Source organism: Penicillium antarcticum (assembly GCF_028974205.1).
Source record: "Penicillium antarcticum strain IBT 31339 chromosome Unknown utg000007l_segment0_segment0, whole genome shotgun sequence".
In the NCBI taxonomy this organism is placed as follows: Eukaryota; Fungi; Ascomycota; class Eurotiomycetes; order Eurotiales; family Aspergillaceae; genus Penicillium; species Penicillium antarcticum.
In genome coordinates, this window is record NW_026695305.1 from 859,479 (window position 1) to 883,752 (window position 24,274).

The 24,274-nt window shown below is 47.1% G+C and overlaps 8 protein-coding genes across 8 annotated transcripts; 4 read left to right on the top strand and 4 right to left on the bottom strand.

Annotated features, from left to right (window-relative positions):
* Positions 1 to 356: 356 nt before the first annotated feature.
* Positions 357 to 764, bottom strand: N7508_007483 (uncharacterized protein; the record flags this gene model as incomplete). Its single annotated transcript, XM_058465547.1, has 3 exons — positions 357 to 459; positions 522 to 592; positions 714 to 764. 3 exons carry the CDS (start codon positions 762 to 764, stop codon positions 357 to 359), a joined length of 225 nt encoding a protein of 74 aa, XP_058317949.1.
* A 339-nt stretch (positions 765 to 1,103) lies between these two features.
* Positions 1,104 to 2,144, top strand: N7508_007484 (uncharacterized protein; the record flags this gene model as incomplete). Its single annotated transcript, XM_058465548.1, has 4 exons — positions 1,104 to 1,121; positions 1,183 to 1,368; positions 1,416 to 1,618; positions 2,096 to 2,144. The coding sequence occupies 4 exons, from the start codon at positions 1,104 to 1,106 to the stop codon at positions 2,142 to 2,144; spliced, it is 456 nt and encodes a 151-aa protein (XP_058317950.1).
* Positions 2,145 to 3,262: 1,118 nt separating this feature from the next.
* On the top strand, positions 3,263 to 4,084 carry N7508_007485 (uncharacterized protein; the record flags this gene model as incomplete). The annotated part of the gene is made up of 2 exons (XM_058465549.1): positions 3,263 to 3,422; positions 3,495 to 4,084. 2 exons carry the CDS (start codon positions 3,263 to 3,265, stop codon positions 4,082 to 4,084), a joined length of 750 nt encoding a protein of 249 aa, XP_058317951.1.
* Positions 4,085 to 4,805: 721 nt separating this feature from the next.
* On the top strand, positions 4,806 to 6,119 carry N7508_007486 (uncharacterized protein). Its single transcript, XM_058465550.1, has 3 exons — positions 4,806 to 5,121; positions 5,178 to 5,819; positions 5,872 to 6,119. The coding sequence occupies exons 1-3, from the start codon at positions 4,889 to 4,891 to the stop codon at positions 6,035 to 6,037; spliced, it is 1,041 nt and encodes a 346-aa protein (XP_058317952.1). The 5' UTR covers positions 4,806 to 4,888; the 3' UTR covers positions 6,038 to 6,119.
* Positions 6,120 to 8,333: 2,214 nt separating this feature from the next.
* On the bottom strand, positions 8,334 to 10,236 carry N7508_007487 (uncharacterized protein). Its single transcript, XM_058465551.1, has 2 exons — positions 9,471 to 10,236; positions 8,334 to 9,413 (listed from the first exon to the last, which is right to left on the bottom strand). Exons 1-2 carry the CDS (start codon positions 10,207 to 10,209, stop codon positions 9,142 to 9,144), a joined length of 1,011 nt encoding a protein of 336 aa, XP_058317953.1. The 5' UTR covers positions 10,210 to 10,236; the 3' UTR covers positions 8,334 to 9,141.
* Positions 10,237 to 10,702: 466 nt separating this feature from the next.
* N7508_007488 (ATP-binding protein) lies at positions 10,703 to 13,414 on the top strand (the record flags this gene model as incomplete). Its single annotated transcript, XM_058465552.1, has 8 exons — positions 10,703 to 11,157; positions 11,220 to 11,323; positions 11,376 to 11,494; positions 11,543 to 12,380; positions 12,431 to 12,617; positions 12,671 to 12,743; positions 12,792 to 13,211; positions 13,265 to 13,414. The coding sequence occupies 8 exons, from the start codon at positions 10,703 to 10,705 to the stop codon at positions 13,412 to 13,414; spliced, it is 2,346 nt and encodes a 781-aa protein (XP_058317954.1).
* A 398-nt stretch (positions 13,415 to 13,812) lies between these two features.
* Positions 13,813 to 16,077, bottom strand: N7508_007489 (uncharacterized protein; the record flags this gene model as incomplete). The annotated part of the gene is made up of 1 exon (XM_058465553.1): positions 13,813 to 16,077. The coding sequence occupies one exon, from the start codon at positions 16,075 to 16,077 to the stop codon at positions 13,813 to 13,815; it is 2,265 nt and encodes a 754-aa protein (XP_058317955.1).
* A 4,289-nt stretch (positions 16,078 to 20,366) lies between these two features.
* N7508_007490 (uncharacterized protein) lies at positions 20,367 to 22,601 on the bottom strand (the record flags this gene model as incomplete). Its single annotated transcript, XM_058465554.1, has 1 exon — positions 20,367 to 22,601. One exon carries the CDS (start codon positions 22,599 to 22,601, stop codon positions 20,367 to 20,369), a length of 2,235 nt encoding a protein of 744 aa, XP_058317956.1.
* Positions 22,602 to 24,274: the final 1,673 nt, after the last annotated feature.

Genomic DNA, 24,274 nt, shown 5'->3' on the forward strand with positions numbered 1-24,274 from the left:
TGTGATTCGGGGAGTACTGAGGAGGTTATATATACATATGAGGTCCAAGATGATCTTCAATCAACATGCTTCTTCGTGTAGACACTCCGGGAATTATTTCCGACGGCGCGGCTTTCTTCCAGATCTACATCAGCCTCATATCACAACAGCCCGCCCCTCAGTCACCGATTCCTCTGGTCCCAACCTCTCGTTCGGCTCTTAGCAATCTTTCTAGGAGCTTAATGAATTTGTTGACGGGAAATAGAGAAGTTTTGCTTGCTATGGTGACCTTAGCTCTGCTTTATGTGTATTGAGCTGTGCATATCCATTACGAGACAAAGTTATCATCAACGAGATTCAAATATTACTAGCTGAACTTATTTCTTCCCAGAGCCCGAGGAAGTAGTATAGATCGAGCCTCCCTGTCCATTGTTGTAGTAGGTGCTCCCATTGGGGTTAGAGTAGTAATAAGAGCCGTTTCTAGAAATGATGGTCAATGCATGGGATAGAAATGTCAAGTCTAGGTAGCTGGTCCATCTTACGAGTTCGAATAGCGGTAGTTGTTCGAATTCGAGACGCTGGAGCCGTAGTCGCGGGAGCAATAGTGATTACCCTGTTCCTTTGTCATTACCACACCAAATACTTCTTAATTAGTACCTAATATTGACGAGTGTTCACGGCAGATCATGAAGTACGAGGAACGAGACAGGACTTGAGGGCTTGTTGTGACATACCTGGCTGTTCATGCCAGAGCTGGTGATGTTGTATCCCTTGTTGGAAGACATGTTGGCAGAATACGGACAGAGAATAATTATCAAGGTAGCTGTCAATAGTGTAGGTAGATGGAAAAGGAGGGGGAAAGAGGACATTCCGTGACGAGGGGTAATTTGGGTGGGTCGTCGGTGCCGGGGGCAAAGTGGTTTCTCGATTTTGATTCGACGATCTGAGGAGTGGTACTCCAGAGCGGCGTACCACAACTAGACGAGTCTCATTTGACAACGCGTCTCCCAATACGTTTTGCGTGTTCAAAATCGGTTCCGCATTCCCTCCAAAATACGGAGGTTCCGCTCTTTCTTCCACTTCCTTACATATTCCCGAATCAGCTTCTTGACCGGCTCGACGACATGTTAGCATCACGAAAGGTGGGTTATTGCTTCATACCAAGTATTTTTATCGGCGCTTGCAACTAAAAATCTTATTCAGCGCGCGTCTTCACCCGTCGAGGCGGACCAAAACAATCCGACGGAGAAGGCCCATACAAGACCCAACCCAAAGAAAGCCGTCAAAAAAGATGTTGGGACTTGCTCAATGGACAAGAAGCAGATTGGAGACCGCGTCAAAGCAGCACTGGCTTTGAACAAGTACGCACTCAACCGAACAGTCATAAATGTAAGTCACAGCATCGTTTCTATCCAATCTCAGCTAACACTTGACAGCTCCAAATAGACACGGCATTCTTCCGCACCTTCTTCATTGATAATGACAAGCTCAGCAAACCATTATCAATCACCCCTACGGAGTTCGACGACACTTCCCCCGTGGTCGTCGTAGAATTCAGCCATCACCAAGCAGCCGAGTTGCTCGGGGTTAGCAAGGTGAAGGGAGGAAACAGGCTAAGTACAACGCACCTGGCGGCTATGTGTGTTGTATTTTATCCCGGCCGAGGCACAGCCAAGATCTGGCTGTCTGTGTAGCGTTTGGTCTTTTTGTCGAACTGAGGGGTGGTATTTTACCACTAAGGACAGGGTTATTCACAAGAATGTTTCGTAAAATTTCATATGTAATATAGGGACCTGTGAATTACTGTATCCGGTTAGTTTTGCCTTTCTAGGTTTAGCGCCCCAATACGCCGTCACGTAACCTCTCTTCAATGCCTTCCGACATAAAAGACCCGTCTTCGCTGCTCTTCCTCCCTTTCTCTCACTTTTTCATTTTTCTGCCTCTCTATTTTGCACTCATCGCCGCCCCCTTTCTTTACTCTGGCCCCCACCGACTACTGCACATTTGATTTCAGCCCGACGCACTGCCCCTTTCATTTTTACCGGAGATGCCGCTTGATCCGATATCCAGCTTGCAATGCCTGTGTCCTAGAATCGTAACCACTGGGATGATACAGCATCCTGTCCTTTCGTGTCGATGATCCTACTCCTTCCCTAGGGCAGTGACTGAGCACCATGCTGCGAAGATATCTAGGTCTCCCTCTGCCAGTGCGCCTTTCCGTCTCTGATTCGGCGGGCCTCCCTTCAAATCTTCAAAGTGCCAGTATACCCTCGACGCTGCATATCCCTCTCCCGCCGCCCCACCTGAGGTTGCATTACACAGCCCCGGCTTCATAGAATGGCTCTCAATCGTCTGGCCAAACGCCCAGTTGTCGTCATCGTCGGTCTCTCCGGTCCCTCTCCACCCAATCGGTGAAACTCGAAATCACAGCTCGGTCATGTGGGCCAATAGCGAAAATGCCGCGCACGCCCTGGACCTTGGTCGATACTGCATCTTGTAGTCAATGCGAGACTGCAACTGCGGGAATTTTTGCCAGTGAACCATAACTTGTTGTGGACTGTGTAACTGGGATGGTCTAGCGTCCTCGACTGCAATGGGTTGGATTGCAGGATCTGCTTGAGATTATCTACTCTTGGTAGAAGAAGATTTCCATCCTCCGGCATCCGTCGTCTATAAAAGGGACCACAGTTCCACCAATATGGCAAAACTGGAATTCGAATCGCCTTCAAATTCTCCTCTTCCCCTGTTCCTTGTTCTCTGCCACTTTCTTTGTTTTATGAGTGCCCGCAGTCATCACATCCCAAAGAGTCTTTAGCCGTCTCTTCACAATATATGTCAAGCGTGAGTTTTCCCTTGTATTTTTTTTTGGCCCCGGAGTTGCGCATGATGCCTCACCCGACTGGACGCTGATCCTCACGCTAAGCAGCCCTTTGGAGACGATCCCTTCGCCATGGCCCTCTTCTGGCGAGGCGCAGCAAGACAGACCATGGACTTTTTCGAATGAAACGCTTTGATCCAATGGGAGAAATGCCGCATACACCGTCGGCCTTGCGCGTGACTCAGTGATTTCCGTTGTGGATGGGTTGGTGGATCTCTGTATCGGCAGGCTGCGCTTTGTCTCGTGAATCTTGTCAATCCAACCTTCTCAAAACGCCCAGAAGAGACAGGGGGCGGTAGGCAGGTATAAAGGGTCGTTGGAATTCCTCAGACCGAGATCAACCATGTCTACGGTCCCACTCGGCTTGAAATGACGAAAGATGTCGAACTCGCAGTGACAACAAATATGCCAGCTGTCCGTGATATTCTGTTGGATCGTGGAAGATCCGCGCTGGCTTTCTCAGAGCCAGTGCCATCGACAGACTTCGCGAGAACAATTCTATGTCCTGCAGGGCCAGACCACCTAGACCCCATTCCTCCTGATATGCGGGGAGATGATTTACCGGGTAAGTTGGCACAATGCATGATGATGAAAGTCGGCCATCATCCTCTCATTGTCTGACTTTTTTTTATTGTAGACTCTGTTCCTGATACCAAAGAAATGGAGACTTCTCAACTCTCGTGCGTACCCTGTGTGACCGCACCCGTACCTGCACCCGAACAAGCGAACTGTGTCTCTAGCAACCTATCTGCGGTGGGTGATTCTCAACAAGAATCAGCCAAGCGGAAGTTATCTACTACGGAGCCCTCAGACAGTCTGCACCCTGGGGACTACGAAAATGATTCGGAGCCAAGGCAGATATCTGACCTAGGTGAAAACCCATGCTCCTGGGCAAACGATGCTCCGGAGCGGGCCAAAGATTCCGGCACTGTTGAAGACAAGTCAGCCCCATCTGGCCCGTCCGCTCCGCCGACCCTGCGCTCTACTCCTGAATGTTCTCGTGTTCGAACGGCACTGAGTTCCGCTATCCCGGTGCGCTACCCGCCGATAGCTGTGGTTGTACCATCACCGTCCTGGAAGCAAGGAGCCGCCAGGACAAGCAAAAGGGCCGCCGCGGCAGTATGCAAGAAGCGACTCCGCTCAGGTCGAGGCACCGGCGACCACCAAGATGGGAACACCTACTCCAACTGCAACAATTTTGAGTTTGTCCTGCTGAGGCCCCTGTAGTTGTAGTGACGGTAGCGGCACTGGAGTCGTTTCCTATGGCGACTAACGTCGCTGCAAGGTACGGCGTAATGATGAAGCGTCGATCTTAGCCACAAGAACACCGGTATCCCCCTGTTCGCAATGGTTGCACTGCAGGCATCAGCACAGTTATCGCTGGGGGAAGGAGACAGTAAGCGGTAAGATACACGACGCGTTCCGTTTGAAATATCGACCATATAAAAAGCAATTACCCACTTGACCTATCCATCTACGGGGGCAGGTTGCTCGGAAATATGATAGGTCAAGCCGTGCTGCAGAGCGTTGCACGACGAAATACGGGGGCACGCCCCCATCAGCAATTCAAGATGTCGGGAATCGGGATGAGGGGCTCGTCCCGATTGGCAGTAGGGTATAAGGCGGTATAGGATTTGGTGGGTGGCATGACATTGGATGTGGCCCCAGACCCTACTGCCGTAAAGCGGTGATCGGTATTTTATTTTTCCTCTTGCCTGGGGTCTTTTTTCTTGACCCCCTTACCTACCTAACTAACTAACTAACCTTAAGTAGTTAGGTAAGTAGTCAGCAGCAGAGTGGTCGAATTTTTCTTAATCCCTCAAAGCAAACGTTGTCACTGTATCCGACACTGGTACCCATACACAAAAGCAGACAATCATCAAGTATCACAGCTCAGTCCTAGCCTTTTCTTTTCTGATCCTTGTACACAAATAAATTTCTCCTCTTTCCAAACAATCTTGGGTTCTTTCCTCCCGGCAACTCATCATATGGTTTGTTCCTCACCTTTGCTCGATCAGCAGCTACGAGACCATGCCACAAACTCTAAGACCGCTCGACTACGGGTGCACGGATTGGCGGATCAGTAGCCAAAGAGTCGCAGATCTGTACAGTTCTGGTACCAGGCTTTGGACGAAAGAAGATCTCGAAGACATAGAACAACAATTGCGCCAATCCTATGCAATGGAGCGATTTTCAGTCCGTCGAATCGATGGAAGCATAATCCAAATTTCCAATCCCATGTTCCAAGTACAGAATCCTATCTGGTACGTGGGTATGGTCTTCTGACCCAATTTGAGCCTGAAATCTAAGTTTTCCTTAGGAAACCCCATGTCAAGTACCAAGAATATTGGCAACTTGTGAAAGCACAACCCAACGGCCCAATTGAAACTTACCTGTGCTCTTACATTGTGGATTGGAGCAATCAGACTGCACGAAACTTCCGAGAGCTTATAGCACAGCCAATGCAAGTCTTTGACGAGAAACACTTGTTATGGCAGAATAGCAAGACCTGCAAGCACTTGGCAGCCTTGGTCCAAGATATACTCGGTACAAACACTGTGAAGAAAGTTCTCTGCTTCGGGCTCGGTGATTTTTGCCGCTCCGCGCCTGAATGGCTAAAAAGGCAGCACGGCTCTTGGGATGAGAACTCTGAGGTGAAAAATGTTATGGGTTGCATGATCCAGCATTCGATGGCTCTCACTATCGCTCAACTTTGTCGTGGCAATAAAACATTGCCATTACTTGCCCAGGACCCAGATTATACAGAGGTCACGGAAGAGATCCTGACCAAGAAGGAATTCAAAATTGTTGGAACTCACGGTGCAGGAGGATTCGCGGAAATTGACGAGGAATCGATCATAATATCACCCTTTGCTGCCGCCCCAGTGAAGCAGATTATCGCCGACCTTGCTCGGCCTGTGCTCATTATTTCCACCGGCTTTGAAGTCTTCAATGGCAATGAGTAAGTTCGCTTTTATCGATCCTCGAATTTGTCTAACCATGGCACTTCACAGAAAACCATTGGCAGATGCTGAATCTCCGAGAACAAGGCAAATGTGGCTGGATTATGATGCCTATAGCCTTCCAAGCCATTCTGATGACGTTGAAATATGCTCTGCACTGAAAGGACTACATTTGTATTGTAGACGCCAGCAACCTCTGGATTCGCAAGGAGCCTGAGTTCACGTAATTTTATATCTAGGAACGGTGGATCACAAACGATCGCAAATATGAGATGAATTTCAGAACGGGAATCTTATGTATATGTATAATTCCTGCTACTTGGTCTCTCCCATCCCTTATGCGCTGCGGTGGATTTCGTAAACCGTTTCAGGAGAGCCCGCGGAGTCATTATTCAGGAGAATCCTTACGACTGGTTGTCGGTCAAGCAGCTTCAGTGACAGTTCAAAAATTGCAGTTATTCACCCTCCCGCCTCCGATCATTCAGTCCTTTTTCTTGGAGCAATTGCAGCAAGAAGGACAAGCCCCACAATCTGCATGGACCATGCTCTTCTCCTGTCCGCAGGTGCAACATTTGATCGCGTCCACGGGATGGGTTATGTCGGATTCGGAAGTCATGATGGAGGCGGGGACTATACATGTATTAGTTGGGAGACCACCGATCTGCAATAGAGGACACGTGTACTGTACTTGCAAGGACTCTGGCAATTAGGTATACGCTTGAGAGAAGCGGTTCAGAGAAGTGGTTTTTAACGATCAAGGTTTGAGAATCCAAATCCAATAGAGACCGTGCAGAGTAGGTAGTCTGTCGACCAGATATTATAGGAAACAAAGCCACGAGAGTGATTCTTGAAAAATTCAAGAGACAATCGTTACTTTCGCACTCTCTTTATACAACAAGAAAGCGGGGTAATAGACATGGCAGGTCACCTGGGCATAACATCAGGCGAGTTATTAAGTGTAGTGTTGTGAGCATCAGATTGTTTCTGACGCGTCTGTATTGCATATGGGATTACTGAGGCTGCCTCCCTGTAAACTCGAGGGTGACGGCCCCTACATTTGGCGCTAATTATGGCTCACGAGCACCAATCAATCGATATTACTGAGTGGCTTTGTTGATCATTAGGCTTCGGCGAAACCCAATCTGGGTCCAAGGCCCCCTATTCCGTGCGCTGTGGATGCGAAAAGCATGGATCAGCCCCACCGAGGGTGTTTCCTCCTTGTTCAGAGCATCTGTGAAGATGAATGGCAGCGTACATGCGGCTGAGTGCGTCGAATCTCATCAGTTGAAGAGGGGAACCTTGTCATTTACCAGGTCACTGAGGTTCTTAACCTACTGTGATCAATCACAATGCAACCCTTGGTTGACGGAGCTCTCGTGACCAACAATACTGAGAAATATTGTTTCAGAGGTAGCTCTTTCTCTGAACCATCGTAATGATACAATTCGATTAATCCGACAAACCATCAACACGGACAAGACATTTATGCACAGAACGTTAGTGAGTTAAGCGGGGAACCCTGTCAGTTGGGCTTGTGATAGATGCATTGGGCCCCAAACATGGATATGACAAACGATGCATGAGCGTAGGCGCAGCTATCAGGTCACCTTCATTGGTCCTCAAGGCCGGCGGCAACGGGGATAAACCCCGTGATCTACGCCTGTTTATGCTTTTTGAAAAGTCATCATTTTTTTGGATCAACCAAAAATTATAACACGCAAGATAGTCACTCACTTTGAGAAATTGCCATAAAAGTGAAAATTTTGGCTAGGTTTTCTGGCCTTGGATCTGAAAGCAAAATATTATAAGACACCCATCGAACAAACAGTGTAGAAGCAAAATGATTAATTCAGAATGGCAGAGATTGATTCTTCCCAAATCATCCTTTCAGTAGGAGCGTCCCTATGTGCTGTGATATCTCTTCTACTTTGGTTTATGTTGATATCCGATGGACAACGGTCCCGATTGGTCTTACTCTGTCAGAAACCCTATATATTCTCACAGGCTGTGGTGGGAGTCCTGGTCTGTGCTGGCCTGCTTGGGTCAATAGCATTGGCTACTTATCAACCTATCCTACGAAACGGTGAGTAGTGTCGAGTCCTCCTCTCCTCATTAGCTGACGAGACCTACGTACAGATCCCTCGAGGTGCTCTGACAGTTGAGCTGGGATTTTTACTTCTTCTGCCTCCGATAAACGAGGTAATTATACTCAACTTCAATGCGGATCTTGCTGACATCCACTAGTTTCTTAGCCTTGTGAACCAGAAGTCCTGGTCAATCAATATTTTTATCGTCTTTCCTATCGCCAAATCATTGCTGCTACTAACGTAAGTCTTATTCCTCAGCTTCTATCGGCCTAATCTTGACTTAATCGGACAGTTTCTTTCTTGACCACATACAGAGCAAAATACGCCATATTTTGTACGCATCGCTTCTTTTGCTCACGACAGCTGAGAAGTCTTTTTTCGTGATACATTATATTCGGCTTTGGCAAATTTGCAGTCGGTCAAACAGTTCGTACTCAACATCTCGAAGTTTGGACTTCTTCCAGAATCAAGCCTCCAATCATCAACGGGCTCTTCAAGCAGCAGCTTTAACAGCCATAATATTCTGCTTTTTTTCAGGTGTCATCACAGTCTGTGCATATCTTGAAAACTCTGGGCAATCACAGCTAGCAACAGTGAGAATGACCCGTTGTATCGTCCAGAGCCTAGACTGACATAGAAAAGACAGAACTAGCTATGCTAAGCTTGATGAGACTAGTTATTCCATATTTTCTCACAAAGAAAATTTGACATTCTTTGTATTCAGTTCTTTAGGTGAGTCCGTTGACATGAATCCCAATCCTCGTGGACTGACCTCCGGTGTCTACCCGATTAGGCCGCCACGGTCACGTGCGAGTCGTCCCTCCATTAAATTTGATCTAGCGGGGTTTTTGGTCGAGTTACACTCCCGCAATATTTCACCAAACCTCGCTTCGAGAACTCATCCTACGGACTCGAATATCCTGTCGTCTTGGTCTACATCGAATTCTGAATCAGAAAGGAAAGCTATCTGAAATGGCCGAGGAAGTTGGAATCGCTGCGGTGGAGGGCCACAGATATGAAATAAAAGGTGGCGCTCTTTTCCGGGAGGCCAACTACGAGAGAAAATTGACAGGAAAGGGAGAATCGATAATCATTTTTGATCCGAAAGCAGATCCTCGGTCTCCTGCCGTTTGGGAAAATGGACCCGACCCTTCTGTGGAAGAAACTGCAACTGTGCCTGCCGGATGTCAAGTCAGCGTGATCGCAGCTCCTGTGATCGGAGCAACTGTGACTTTTAAACGCGAATAATTGCAACTTCTGCCTCGTATATCAAATCAAAGCCAGCACGGCGGCCGACCACTAAGGTGATCGAAATATCTTGACTTCGGTCTTTCGGGACGAAAAAGTTAAGGCAATCTGTCGTATCGGCATCGCTACTCCCCAGTCTCTCGGCTACGATTCGTCTTTCCCATTTCCATTGCTCGCTACTCTCTATCGCCCACGAAAGACGCTTGATCAAATTTGGCAGCTTGCTGGGTGGCATGGACGACATTTTGTAGTCGATTTCTGTTATAATTTTAGCATCATTCTCCTGTGCATGACATGGCGTTGTTTATAACTTACCTTTGCTTCTTCGTTCCATCATCTGTTTATCATCACTCTCTGTGGCATGACGTTTTCTTTCCGTTGGTAAACTTTGTTCTGTACGTATCCGTTTGTATCGCGCCATATTCTCTTGTTCTTCCACGCTGATTGATTGATCTATAATTTTGACAAATTCTTGGAACTGTTCGCAAGGTTTTAAGGGTTCCTCGCCCTTCAAGCAATGTAGGCTTTCAGCGACCCTAGAAGGTATTTGATCAAAGATTGCTTTCAAATCTCCAATGAGAAAATCGAATGTACTATCTGCCATGACTGTTGGGTGTATCCACGCCGATGGCTGAAGTGTCATTGCCCACCTCAGAATCAAGTGGGGAGACTCGGCGCGCAGTTTTTCACATCGAGTTCGAGACTTGGCTTTCCTGATTCTCACTTTGTCTGTATCCAATGCAGATTCATCTGGTCCTCGAAAGATAAGCACTAGATTTTTTCTAAACAATGCTGGATCGAATTGGCCGGCGACTTGGAAAGATCGGATTCGGTTTGCAAGGTTTCGCTCTTTAACTGTCGGAGTTGCTTTCTTCAACAGATGTTCCACATGAGACTCGATAGTAGCCAAAGCTGGTTTAAGTCGATCCCTCAGTTTCTGAATCTCGTCCAACTGGTCGCGGTTTGGGCGGATGTTAGAGCTCAATTTGGGACCAAAAGACTCCATGTGGTTAAGTAAATTTGAAAATTGTGAGAGAACTGCGCCTGCGGACATAGTGTCTTAGTTTCATAAAAGTCCGACGAATGTCTGACAGTTAATGAATTAGACAGCGGGTGAGCTTGGCTTTATCGGGCTTGAGAACTATGTCACATGAAAAACCCCCGCTTTGACGTGTGACGTGGCCAGTCTAGCGCAAACTCTCTGTGGCCCCACAAAATAATCTAAAAGTCTCGATAATTATTGACTTACCGATTTTCATGTTGTCAGGTCCAAGTTCGATACAACATAAAGGTTTATATCAGGGAGGGGGATGAGAAAGACTCTCTATTCGTCTATGTCCACAACTTGGCTAGCTGGTACTTTGGACGAGACAATCAAAGAGCTGGAATTGGTGATGATAATCCGAAAAGGAGAGCTGGCGAAAATATAAATGAGAGCAATATCTCCGGTTCATGCAATGCTTTGTTCGTACTCACATCAGGGGTTGACCTTGCGAATTCAATCTTTCTTCATCTCATAAACAATTCCATCGGCCAGATCAAACGACATGGCTCCTGCTCATAGTGACCCGGACATGCCTTCCTCCAAGCACAGCATGGCATTGAAGAGAATTTCCCCCTCTCACCAAGGCCTGACGCCCCCAGACAGCCCCACGAAGGGGTCGGCTTCAGTTCAAGCTACCGTGAAGGATCTGAAGCATCTCTTTGGAGTGTTTCTTGAAAAGGTGCTCGATCTTACCAACCAAGTACCTCCAAACACTCCTGTCTCTCGGGATCAGTCCCCACCAGGCACCGACGTGGTTCGGCAGGTGCTGGAATGTGCTTCAGCTGAACTTTCTATGGCAAATAAGCCAGATCAGTCTTCTTCTGCGAGCAATGAACAGGGGAACGTTCCTGGGCCAGCTCGATTTGATCTCAAACATCCCATCTGTAAAACACCGGATGATGCCAAATCGTTCGAAAAATGGGCCTCGACACCCCAATTCAAGACGGTCGTGGAAACGTATGAGCCACAAGCCAATTCCCTTTTCTAATTCCTTTAGAAAATGGCTGACACGGATTTAGCTGGGACAAAGAAACATGTAAATACAAGATCGCCGAACCGGTGGAGACCAGCAGCGGTCCTGATGACTATGCTGAATATGCATTCGTTGTCCGTGAACGTGTTGGTACGTGACACCTTTGCATGCCGGACCGAAAACCTACTAATAGTATGATCAGACCGGACGTCCAAGGAGGTAGTGCCATTCATAGACATCAAGTCGGAAGGCTTACGCGACATCCTGCGAGACGTGCTGCACGACATCAAGGCCGTTAGCCTGATGGAGGACAAGCCATCGGTAATTGAGACAGTATTATCATGAAGGAGCACGCTGACGTGGATTTAGATCGAGCAAAATTTCCTTTTCCATTTCCTCCCAGAGCTCGACAGATGTGCGGAGAACATGGATAGCAGTTCAGACCATGAGTCGGCACATGCGGAGCATCTCCTCTTGCTCATCGACCACCTCAAGCATGCACATACTTCTACTTTGCAGCGTCTCGAACCAATGTTGCAGCACGGTCATATTACATATGACCTTCTTTGGGCGCTTTTCAAGCCTGGTTGCCATGTTTATACCACATGCATTGGCACAAAAGAGCCGCGATGTGTCGTATTCGACGCGGGCGAAGAGATGACACAAAATGACGAGATGTGGTTGAATCTCGAGTGCCGATTCCTTGATTATGACGGAGTCAAGTTCGGCGAGGCCGGAATCTTTCTGCGTGTTGCAAAGTTTCGGGGGTCAAAGCCGATCGAGACCCTTGAGGCCTTCCCTCTCCACCACCATCCAAATCACGGGCAAGTCCGGAAAGACTTGATCGAGAGGGGTCAAAGGTTTCGGGATTTGGCCGGCTCACACGTTCGGCACTGTAAAGGCAGCGCATTCTTTATGAACAAGGGGAAGGCTATCAAAGTCAACATCAACAGTCGAGTGGCAGTGGACGCCGCATTTTTCCATGAAATGCAGCCAAACTACTCCCGACCGTCACTCCGCGACATTGGGGTCAAGGATAAGGATGGAATTGCAGTATTCGACATTGGTGCAATGCTCATGGAGGGCCGTGAGCGAGAGAAGGAGAAAATGCGAGGAGACGGTGTGGATGCACAAAAGCTGAGCGAGGCCGATTTACTGGTCGCCTGCCCAACAGTTTGCTGTTTCAGCTTCAAGGATAAAATGTTCTGTATGTGACACGACTGACAATGGTTTGGTTTCCGGCTAATGTGATTCCAGTGGAGTGCGCAGTTAGTGCTCTTAGGGACGTGGTTTGGTCACCCGAGTCGTTCGACTGCCTGAAGATCCCTTCAGAGACCAAGACCATCATCTTGTCATTGGCGAAAACCCGCCTAGGGATGATACCGACGGTACCGTTCGACGACGTAATTGATGGAAAGGGCCAAGGATTCAACATTCTTTTGAAGTATGTTGGCAAAGCGTCTATGAATCAAGACTTCCCAACCTAACTTGTGCTAGTGGCCCACCGGGAGTCGGAAAGACTTTCACGGTTGAGGCAACCTCGGAGTATTTCAAGCTCCCCGTCTATTCTGTATGAACCATCCAACTCGGCTGATTTTGGCGTCACTGATTTTTCCAGATATCTGCAGGCGAACTTGTTGTCAACCACGGGGATTCCAATGCGCTTGAGCAACAACTTGAAACAGTATTCAAGATCGCCAAACACTTTAATGCCGTGCTTCTCTTGGATGAGGCAGACGCGTTCATGGAGCAGCGTACATCTTACCACGATACCCACAATCGCCTTGTGACCATTTTCCTCCGAAAGCTGGAATATTATCAAGGAATTCTTTTCTTGACTTCCAATCGGGGTATCCAGTTTGATGACGCAATTCTCAGCCGGATCCATTTGATCATTGAGTATGAGAACTTAACGAGAGAGTTTCGCAGAGATCTCTGGTCAACTTTTCTGTCCAAGGCATGTACGATGCAAGGACCTGCCATTGTTGAGGAGCACGAACTTCGACGATTGGAGTCTTTAGCTCTGAATGGACGAGAGGTGGGTGTCCGAGTGGCACTGAACATCACACTTGCTGACCAATCATGAACCAGATCAAAAACGTCGCAGCAATTGCACACGCTCTCGCTGAGGCTGACGTCAACCAGGTGAACTACGAATACTTGAAGTTAGCCGCCAAATCAAATGAGAAATTTTCAAAGGAGTTTGGCAGAGAGAGGCCTGCTGATGGAATGTATGTCTAATAGCATACCTGGGAAAGTCATGTGGATAATTTCGTTCCTCGAGGTTGTCGAGCGGTTGGGCGCTTATCGCAAATTTTCGGTTAATACACGACAGTCCATAATATCGGTCCTGAAGCTTCATAGTTGAATCAAGGTTTCCATGTGATTCATAGCATCACACAAAAGTCAAGTCCGAGAGCCAGAATTGGATGATCAATTCGTGATTGTCAACGCATCTAGAATCATATATCATCAGAGGCGATGTATGTGCATTGGAAAAGCGGGCATCAAGAATAATAATAGATAGATAATAATAGATAGAAATCCTGACTGATTCATGCGGATGCGGGCCGGAAATGCTTCATGCTTCATTATCATGCATAATTGTGTTGCTAATCCAATAAAATAAGCACACTGCCTCACGTCACATGAACACGTTTTGGATCTCCTATCTCTGGTTGACATAATCGTCGTTTTACGGCTCGTGGCCGCTGCAAAGTCGGTCGACTTTTCAATGTGGAGCGGTGAAAGTCGATGATCAACGCCCGCCCAAGCTCTTCGTTCCAAAGAACATTGTCACGTCGCAAATCTTTGTGAATGATTCCCAAGGCTTTGATTTCTTTGTTTGATCTGCGAATCTCCCGGTGGAGCGACGGTGTCAGCTCCATCGATGCTGTACTTTCGCCTCCCCAGCCCATGACGAGCATGTGACGAATCTCTCCAGCCCCATGAAGAAAATAAATTTTCGCCAAGTCGATCGTACCCAGGAAAACAGGCACAGCAGACCCTTGGGCCTTCCGCAGAATCTGATATACCTGCGCTTCGCGAGAGACTTCTTTCCACAGTCCCGAAGTGGTTCCTTTTCCGACGACAGTATAACCGTATATAGTACAGGCCAGTTTGAACGGCGCACCGTACGCCCCGCAACCTCCAAGGGGTGTGCATCTGTCAATGTTTTCGTCCAGTTGTGCCTTTAGTAAACGCACCAAATCTTCTGGGGTAATGGGATGATGAAGGTCGTCCTTGCTTCGACGATGGAGCATCACATTTGGACAACAGTCATCTAGAACACCGCCAGTCTGCAATCCGACTAAACATCGCTGGGAGCAAAATTGCGCATCGCGATATCGGGCCTGGGTGCCTTGATTATTTCCCGGGTCCTGTTGACGACCTGCTCGTTGGGCAGATGGGGAGGATGTAACTTGGCTAAAGCCCCGTTTCCGGCCTGTTGCTTGGTTTGAATCGGAGCCTGATGAGTCTGGCGACTGCGAGCGATGCTGTACACCCGACGGTGCACAGCTGGCCTGAGACCTTGTAGACACTCGGCGACCTGCTGCCGTTGGAGAATCCGGCGGAGATGACGGTGGTTCGTAAGATGAACTGGATTCCGGACTCGTGTACTCCATTGCTGTACTATCGGAGTGAGGAAGAGTCTGTTGCAGTTCTGCTTTGGGAATCTGAGAACGAGTGTGGTCGAAACTGGTCGTCCAAAGAGGCAGCTCTGATCGTGTGGAATTTCGCCATTCCTGGCCACGCGTAGGTGAGCGAAAGGCCATCAAGCACAGACATAGTGTTCTTGCAACAGAAGTCTTCAGTAGCTGAGAATAATATTCATCTTCTGGGTTGACTTCGCTGTTGGGATCACAGAAAAAGTAATAAAGCGTGCTAGGTGTATCACGTGGAACATGGAGTAGGACACGGGCAATCCCATTAGTCACATAGGAATACTCGAGTCCCTCCTGAATCATCACGTGATATTCCTGGACAAGAGTGGAGCAGACAAGTCGCTCTGCATTGTACCTCAACTTCGCTTCCTGGTTTGTCGGTATTTTGTTTGATTTGACCATATCCTTCCATAAGTCCATTGGTCGGAGACCCAGACGGAGGGTGGAGACGGAAAGCTTGTGGGGCGGCTTATACTCGACAGATGTGAGGAGAGTGGTAGTGTTGCCGTCGACACGATGGATGCAGAACTGATCAGGTCTCGGGTTGTGTACACTTGACGGTTGGCTTGCATCTGCTTCAATAGCTTCGTTCTCGTTTAGGGAATTCGTATGATTGCTGAACTGGATTCCATCGCCGAGGCCGAACTCGTCGCGAGCAGCGAGTAGTTTGCACAACTTTGTTATTATATCGTAGACGTGTTCCTCCACGGCAAACCGCTCATAAGCCTCCAGTTCTTGCTCGCTGCTTATAGGCTTACGACCCAGTAGTCGGCCTAATCCTTCTAGCTCAGACAAAGATGGGAACAAACGCGGCGGCCCCCCCGGTGACAACTGCAGGTATCTGTAGACGGAACTGTAGAGCTCCGACAATTGTGCTGGGCAGTCTGTCCAATGTTCCAACCGTGTAGGGCAATATTTCCCCGTGGGAAAGGGTATTTTCCCGGTAGTCGAGCGAGATGGTGTCTCGACTCTCAGTGGTCGGGAGAGCAAGCCATGGGAATGGCGCAAGAATTCCACGAAAGTGGTCGGTCGGGTGCGCTCTTCTGCTTGCTTGCGTCTCTCCTCTTCCTGCTCCCGCCTCCTTTTCTCTCGTCTTCCTTCATCTTCGGCCTGCTTCTGTCGCTCTTCGGCCTGCTTCTGTCGCTCTTCGGCCTGTCTTTGTTGCTCTTCGGCCTCTTTGCGTCTCTTTTCCGCCTGCAGAAAAAGAGCCTTGTAATCTGGCGAGATGTTGTCGGCCATCGATGTGTCGGAGGGGGAAATAGCTTGAGACAATCGCGACAGGTCTCGATGGGTGGGTGCTTGATCCAGGAGGCTGATGTCAGCCGATCACGGCGCCCGGTAGAAGTATTTCCCCGAGAAATGACGCAAGGTTTACGGTGAACTGGGTCGGTCGCATTCCCCTCAACTCGGATCGCTTTGAGACAAAGAGATGTGGCAGCGACCGAGAAGGCCAAACAGTGTGTTGGGTTGGAGTCACCGTTCTGCGGTTTCTCGGAGCCTTTGTTGTTCTTCAAGCTGACGTCGTGATTTGGCGATTGTTTCCTCCATCCCTTGTTGAAAAAGTATTCAGCAGATAATCGAATGATGCAAATTGAAGTCAACAGACAACAGAATAGGGATTGGAACGGACTGTCATGGAGGAACCCAGCTTAGTCACCCCTGGACTAGGAGTCTATTGGTGCCTCAGGCATTAACGTTCTTTGGCCTTGGTTGATTTCAGTGTCTGTTCCAAAAATATACGCCGGCTCGATGGTAGCTACGTGGGCCTCGTCAGTACATAGATAAATTCGGTCCTCCTTCCAAATACTCAGCAAGTACAGTCACCGTAGCGAGATCATTATCTCAATTGCATCTCTCGCAAGGCCCGCACTCCGTCCTCCAATAAAGGCCGTTTGCTTCGAAGGATAACTATGTTGTGTGACATCGCTGTGAGGAAGGTGCACAACGAAGCTAGTAGTCAGCGAAAGTTCGTTTGAAATAGAGAGTACGCTTACCTCTCTCGCTGTCCCTCCGTTTGACGAAACACGCTTCGGTATGCTCTAGGCTTTGTGGTTAGATACCATGCAAGCATTCCAAGGGACTTCATGGAAAAGGAAAAGACGTACCTTACCTATCTGAGTAGTTAAGTCCCTAGTAAGGAATAGGATCTGTGTATGGGGCAAACTGAACTTCGTTCGCTGACGCAACCTGCAATGATCATTAGTTAGAAAATGCCAGGAGGGCCGACGTCTACGAGGTATTTATAGAGGCAAGCCTTGCTTGGACCTGGTGGTCTCTGACAGTATCAGCAGTTTGAGCAGGTTGATGGCAAAGTGTACCATAGAACCAAGGAGCCCGCATAAATATATCAAAAATGCCGAAGAGATAACCACTAACATCAAAAAAGACCTTCATTACCGTCACTTGAAGCTTGTGTAGATACAGTACCCCAGGGGTTATATCCGCCGCATTAGATGCCTCATATTTCAATATTTATGCCCTCATTCTTCATTGCTGATTCCCGCGAAAAAGATCCTTTATCCCGTATTCTTACCCACTCTCTAGACCGCACTTTGGAATTGAAGGAATATCAGCACGTATGCATAATATTCTGAACGGAGATATGTCTTATCTGGTAGAACCATCTCCTCATCTTCCCCAAGATCCATCAACCTCAAAAAGTTTGCGCTAAATAGCTTCTCATCATATGCCTCAAATTTTCCCCCGATCCATTGACTATGTCGTTCCATCGTTGACTACCACTCACTAATGCTTAATTAAAGCCCAGCCAAGTATCCTAGCTACAACGGATTGTATGCCTCATCTTTTGACAAGCCGACTTCAACACTCAATTTCGCCGAACTGGTTATGTCCCGAATTAGTAGCGTTCGAGTTGGCCTGCATTAGCGGTGATATTCTCTCTTCCAGAGCAGTCCCTATATGACCTAGCTGGCATAGTAGACCGCGCGGTCGTGTTGTTCAATATTAAGCCTTGCATTCCTGAGGGCATATAGGCTATTTTGAGTCCTGAATCTCCACCGAGCCCCACTGATCACCACCAATAAGGTTAAATGACGCCATTGCTCTGGCTCGATCCCCCAACCTACGTTGATATTCCACCGTGTTTTAGAGATGGGCTGGGCAGCAACTTGACTTTAGTATCCGACAAGGTCTATCGGAGAGTGTGCCACGTTGGATGCAGAATCTTACTGAGACTAATGGGATGGTACACTGAATATTAGTTACAATAATTGAATAACTGAATGGAAATTTTGGTGCAGCAGAATAATGGCAGGAAATAGCGGTGACTGAGGAGGATAACAGACACTGTGTTGCCTGTTTTGTCTAGTGGAACTCTCAGCAAGAGTAAGAGATACGCTAACCACATTTTGACATCCCAGTTCTTCAGCTCATACTATATCTACGTGGTTCTTTACCATGACCAGATTCCACGAATTCTATAACCGAGATGAAGCCGGAGGTTGTATTCATCTATCAAACCAAGTTTGACAACGCTCCCAAGACCTATATGCATAATGGGAGAATTTTCGAGGGAAGCAGCAGACATTCACGGTGATAATGCGTTTATTGTTCACAGTACTAACAGGAGAGGATAGTAAGTTCCAAGTTCTCCGATCTCGCCCCAGGGCTCGGAATGGAGCGGAGGTGGTCCTTGCAACCAGGCCGAACTTACTTCGGGCCAGAGACCTGGGGGGTGCGAGAGTATTAGGAAAATGCACGGACCTTGGATCTTGATGGAGAAGGTGACGTTGCATAACCAATCCTATTCAACCAACTCAATTTTTCTTCATAGAGGACGACGTCTAAACGACGTTCTCACCACTTTTAACGGCCTCATGTTTAAACATTCTACTTTAGTATCACCACCTCCGTTTTTCCACTAATCTTTGTTGAACTTACAATTAGGGAGCCCTTTATACGTCTCCAGGACCAGTTCATTTAATTCGATCAAGAGACCGACATCAATTAATTGAGAATTAACGGTAGACCGTGACAGCAGTCCTCGAACTACCTCGGCCCTCACAAACAAATGGGGTATGGTGTTGAAGCGAAGCATAAATAGAAGGGTTTTCGTTAAGTAAAGGAATTAACCAAATCTCACGAGCACAGTTTCGGACCGGCCGAATTATTACCCGCCAAGCATTCTCCGCCAAGCAAGAACCCCCCTCCCTTTTCTGCTCCCCAGGATGTTCTTCGTTCGGAACGACCTCCCAATCATTTTTGTGATCCACCTTATCTTTAACTGAAGCCGACGACAATCATCACATGACTCGCTAAGGCTGCTGGAATTTTCGAGTAGCAGACTAATCACGCATCGCACTTCCTTTGCTTGCTCCCAAATAGCGACCCAAGGCCAATAGAGAATGCTAGATGCCTCAGCTTTCTGGTATTTACAATAGCCCACAGGGAGGACACTAGTGAACATCGGTAAAAGCAGCAATGAGCGCAGTTCCTTGTTTGCTATAACAACTTGAATAGAAGACTTACGCCCTTGCGCATTGCCCCCATAGCTATTAACGATTTACCTAAACGAGGCCGGCTCACCCTAGCTTCCCTATAGTAGTTCGCCCGCGGGAGAAAATCGACACTGGCATCTAGGTCAAGAAGCGATAAAGGGCTCGAAACACACGGAGTGAGGTATTGCCAGTTTCGGTCTAGTGGCACTCTTAACAAGAGTAAGAGATACGCTAACCATATCTGGTCACTTTGGTCGATAAGGCTGTAAATCGGCAGGACAGTCAGTAGGGTTACAAAGTTCTTCTCCCCATACCATACGACGGTCCGGCCCTTATCCAAAGTGGAGAAAGGAGTAACCACGAGCCAATCATAAATTAGAAAAGCTTTGCTCCCAGAATAACGAAACCGGTAATATTCACCTGTTTTATTCTTGAGCCAATTCTAATTTACTCTTATGCCATTCAATGGTTTTTACCAAGTTATAGCAAAATTTCACATTCGAATATATAAAATCGATCTAGATGACCCCTATGCAGCCCCTTCATTGCAATATTCAAGCTAGAATATTTGCCTCGCTTGGTTTCCTCATAATGCCTTCTTCAGCCTTCTCCCGGTCTTGATCTGTAATTAAAAATGGGGTCGGATAATAGGAGGCCTAGAAAAGTTAGCCTAGGTCACGTGACTCGTTTCTGCCTGCATACTAGTTGTGACCCAAGAAATCCCCAAAATCCCGAGACATCCGCCGATAGGATAAACACTTGGCCGGTTTCCCGAAGGCGAATCCCTACGCAGATACCGCTCCGCACGAATTTTCGAACTGTTCGAAGTTCGCGAATCTCGGCGAATCGAATCGAATTCGAACCTTGGTTTCGGGGCCTCGAATCTATGGCCGATTCGATTCGTCAAAATTCGCGAATTTCGAACAGGTTCGCGAACTAATATCTAGCCCTTTTAGGAAAAAGGGTTTGTGGAATGATTTTTCGAGATGCCCGGCCCCTACAAGAATACTTCTGCAAATAAGGTCTAGAATATCAAACACCTGTATGCCCAAAAAAACTATTACTGTATAACTATGAAGACTTCCAACGTGCAGCATCTTTCAGCCTTAATAAGGTCCCAAGGGTCTTACCTTTCATGGAGAAACGTCGAATCCCCAGCACATCTCTCCCACCATTGAACAATCTCTCGATATCTACCTCTGCTGCCGGTATAGCAAGGTGATCTTGTGCTACCTTTGCCATACAACTAAATTCAAACATGTTTGCCTTCCACCAGTTTCGTATAAACTCGGACTGGCTCTGGCTTACATCGAAACCAGTGCAGATTGTCGGAGTATCGAAATACTTGTCGATATCAGACTCAGCGACATTATACTGTGTAGGCTGAAAGGCTTCCAGAAATCGATATTCGAAGCTCTTCCAATTGGTGCTTGGAGTAGTCGATATAGGCTGTTTTGTAGTGGAATATGCTTTCTTCAGGAACCCCCGGATTCGGTCAATGATCTTCTCTCCATCTGGTAGCGTTTTGAGCCACTTGGTCTTGATTCGAGGATCCAGAACGCTTGCGATATAGTATATGTCGTTTTCTTTGACGCAGTCGTGGTACTTCTCCAGGAGTGAAATTCCATCGGAAATAGGAACAGTTATTGCTGGTGAGATCTTTTGCCACTCACCTCGTCGTTCTTTGATAGCGAGGAGTATAGAACGGAGCTCTCCAAACATACGCGCCGCCATATGAATTGATGGGCTATCCCGAGAGACGTACTCGGTATATTCGTTGAAGGGAGCCAGGATCTTCTTGATATCCGAGAGCTGTCTCCAGTCGTTAGGTGTCAGACGTAAGGCCTCGATATCTGGATCATCGTTGACTGTATCTTCGAGCTGACGGCGACACTCTTCAGCTCTCACAATCATAACAAAGGTAGAGTTCCACCGAGTATCAACATCGTAGTTGATAGCTTTTGTACAGCCAGGTCGATTGTCCCACTTCTGTATCCGCTGAGGAGATCGCGCAATCCAAAGGACAAGTAGTCGAAGCTTTGCAATAGGCGAAGTAGGAGCGTTGACCGTCTTCCAGCTCCTCTTAGCAACATCATCAAGGAGATCACAGGCTTCCTTATGCGAACTAGCGCGTAGAGACCTCAGTATAGTTTTCATAACCAAGTTCAAGATGTGAGCAAAGCAGCGGATTTGGGAGTTATGAGTAAATTTCATTGTCCCTTCTCGAATGATAGTCTCGGCCAGGTACTCATCGTACCGCTGAGACAGCTTTTGGTAGAGATATCGGTGTAGGGTATCGTTATTCGATGCGTTGTCAGCTGTTATTGTCATAACTTTATCAGATATATGAAACCTCTCGAGAACCGTCGCAACGATATTAGCAAGGTTCTCTCCAGAGTGGCTGCCTTCAATTTCAACGAACTCAATACAAGCTCGATATTGCTGGAAGGCAGAGGACATCCAGTGAGCATTAATGGCTAGCATTGGCAATGAATTCTGACTTGTCCAACCATCTAAAGATAGCGCAATTGAGGATGCTGAAGACATTAAGATTCGAAGCTCACTGTCAAGAGCATCAAGCCGAAGACATAATCGGCGCGACACAGTATCCGCACTTGGTACGGAGTCCTGAAAGCCTGCAGACCTCAACATAGCCTTAAATGAAGGCTGTTCAACGCATGTAAACGGTTGGCAGGTTGATACAATCCAATTCAAGACAGTTTCTTCGAATGGGAGCTTCTTTTCCGTAGAGATCCATGAGCTTAACGGACCTTGGCACCCTGAATGGCCGTCCTGGAAGAGCTTGTGGGTTTGCTGCAGGTGCTGTTTCAACGCTGTGGTTGAAGATCGCAGTTTCGATGCAAATCGAAAGAATCGGCAGGTGGATGGCGACACAATACACAGGTGTTTGAGCTCGGACCGCTCCTTATTTCCTAATCTCCAGGTACCAGATTCAGGTGTAGTAAGGTAGTGTTTCCAAACCCAGCTCCGTTCTTTCGACCTAGTTTCATCTTTCTGCTTGATTTCGACCCTATCTACCTCGCATTCGACCTGAGATATTGATTGTGAAGGACGTATATCCGTATCAAGATTCGATAAACCCATAGAGACATTGCTAGGAGCTGTAGGGGAGGTTGAAATCGGAGGAGTCGGTGACTTAACGGCGGACCGGACCGCCATCTTCTTTCGGGGAGGCGGAAGTGGTATATCCTCTGCGAGGAGGCCATATTTAACAAGCGCCGCATAATCGCGTTTATTTTTCCTAGTATTCGGACAGTCAAATGTTGTAGTAAGTGGAGAAGTCATCTGTAACGTTATATTAGTATGTCAAGCTTGCGTCTTGATCGATCGCTTACCCTCGGGCACCCTGGAGTGACGGTTTTTAGTAGCTTTCGAACCCAATTTGGATGTTGTTCTTGGTAAAAGCACGTATGCGCGAAGACACGTTCTTGTGGAGTCTCCGCTAACCCGATTAGACTATCTATCTACTCTTCATCAAATGCAATGTGCAGCTATTCATATTATGACTCTATATTGATATATTACGTGTATCTCAGTACGATCTATAGGCTAGTATAATTTGAAGCAAAAACAGACCATATATGAGATTATCGATTTGCGGAGAAACCTTAGGAGTCGAATGATATATATTTGGATGAAGGCTGTGACCGAAATTTGTATCTATTGGTACTGCCCTACAGATTCTTAATCTTAAGGCCAGATTGTTCAATTTTGAGATCAAACTGAATCTAGCTTACTTATCTCTGTATCCAACTATTAGTAACTAATTATTAGACTACCTGTATGAGGTGTTGATTGCTGGCTATCGTATTGAACAACAGGAGTGATTGACCGCCTTCCCAATGAAGCTTTAGAACAAAAAAGTTCGCGAACTTCGAATCGAATTCGAATCGTTCTTGAATTCGAATTCGTACGAATCATTATTTTCAATATTAATTCGAATCGAATCGAATCTGCCAAAAGTTCGATTCGATTCGATTCGTGCGGAGCGGTATACGCAGACATCTGCTTCACACAACCTACTATATTCGCGTGCCTTTTTTATCAAGTTGGATTTGCGACGACCTTGTTTTTGTCGCATTGATTTTCTTTTCGAAGAAGAGCCATTTGAACGAGGGCCTGTAGTCGCCATCTGCTAGTTTGTAGCCTTAAAAATGCGTCGGGACTCTAAAATTAGACTTGCTGGGAAGTAGAGTTAAGAAATAAGGAAGTGGGTGCTCTTATAGTCAAAGACTCGTTGGCTAGGGAGTAGCTTTTAAAGAACGTCAAACGTTATGAAAGCGCGAAAAGCGCAAAAGCGCAAAAGCGCAAAAGTGCAATGGCGGTTTTTGAGCATGTAGTAGACCACGGTTTTTTGAGCCAAAAGCATAGCGAAAAACTAGACAAAGCTACTATACTATTTCAGTTCGTGGGTGAACATCTGAAGCGGCACACCTAGCAGATAATGCGTGGGAATTCATCAGGCCTTTAGGTCACGGCACGGGAGCGGCAACTTAATGCCACGACCATTTCGGTGTTATATTGCGCCCGAAACTAGACGTGTTGAGGTTGACCTAACCATCGTGCCATAGGTATTAATCCACAACGTCTTGAAAACTCAGAAATTCAATCAAAAATTTGACGGCTGTTCTACCCGTAGTCTTAGCTATCTTTAAAATTTCCGAGCTTTAAATTTACCAGGATACAATATTAGCCCTATCATAAATTATTCATGAGGCTAAAATTAATCTAGGGTAAAATTATGGTGGCAAAAATATTGGCGAGCTTTAAATTTACAAAGATACAATATTAGCCTTTTCATAATTATTGATGAGGCTAAAATTAATCGAAGTAAAAATTATGGAGGCAATAATATTAGAGTCGTTCGGTGTTAGCCGGAGATAAGGAAGCGCTAAGTAAGGATCCAAGATGTGGGTTCTCTTAGACTCCTTGCAGGCTAGGAAGACCGAGTCGTCTAG

Bases quoted from the DNA above. Each gene is read 5' to 3' on its own strand.
- N7508_007486 (XM_058465550.1), top strand. From the start codon at position 4,889: ATGCCACAAACTCTAAGACCGCTCGACTACGGGTGCACGGATTGGCGG. The intron at 5,122-5,177 runs GTACGTGGGTAT...AGTTTTCCTTAG, and splicing joins CAAGTACAGAATCCTATCTG to GAAACCCCATGTCAAGTACC. The intron at 5,820-5,871 runs GTAAGTTCGCTT...GGCACTTCACAG, and splicing joins GAAGTCTTCAATGGCAATGA to AAAACCATTGGCAGATGCTG.
- N7508_007487 (XM_058465551.1), bottom strand. From the start codon at position 10,209: ATGTCCGCAGGCGCAGTTCTCTCACAATTTTCAAATTTACTTAACCAC. The intron at 9,414-9,470 runs GTAAGTTATAAA...AAATTATAACAG, and splicing joins GATGGAACGAAGAAGCAAAG to AAATCGACTACAAAATGTCG.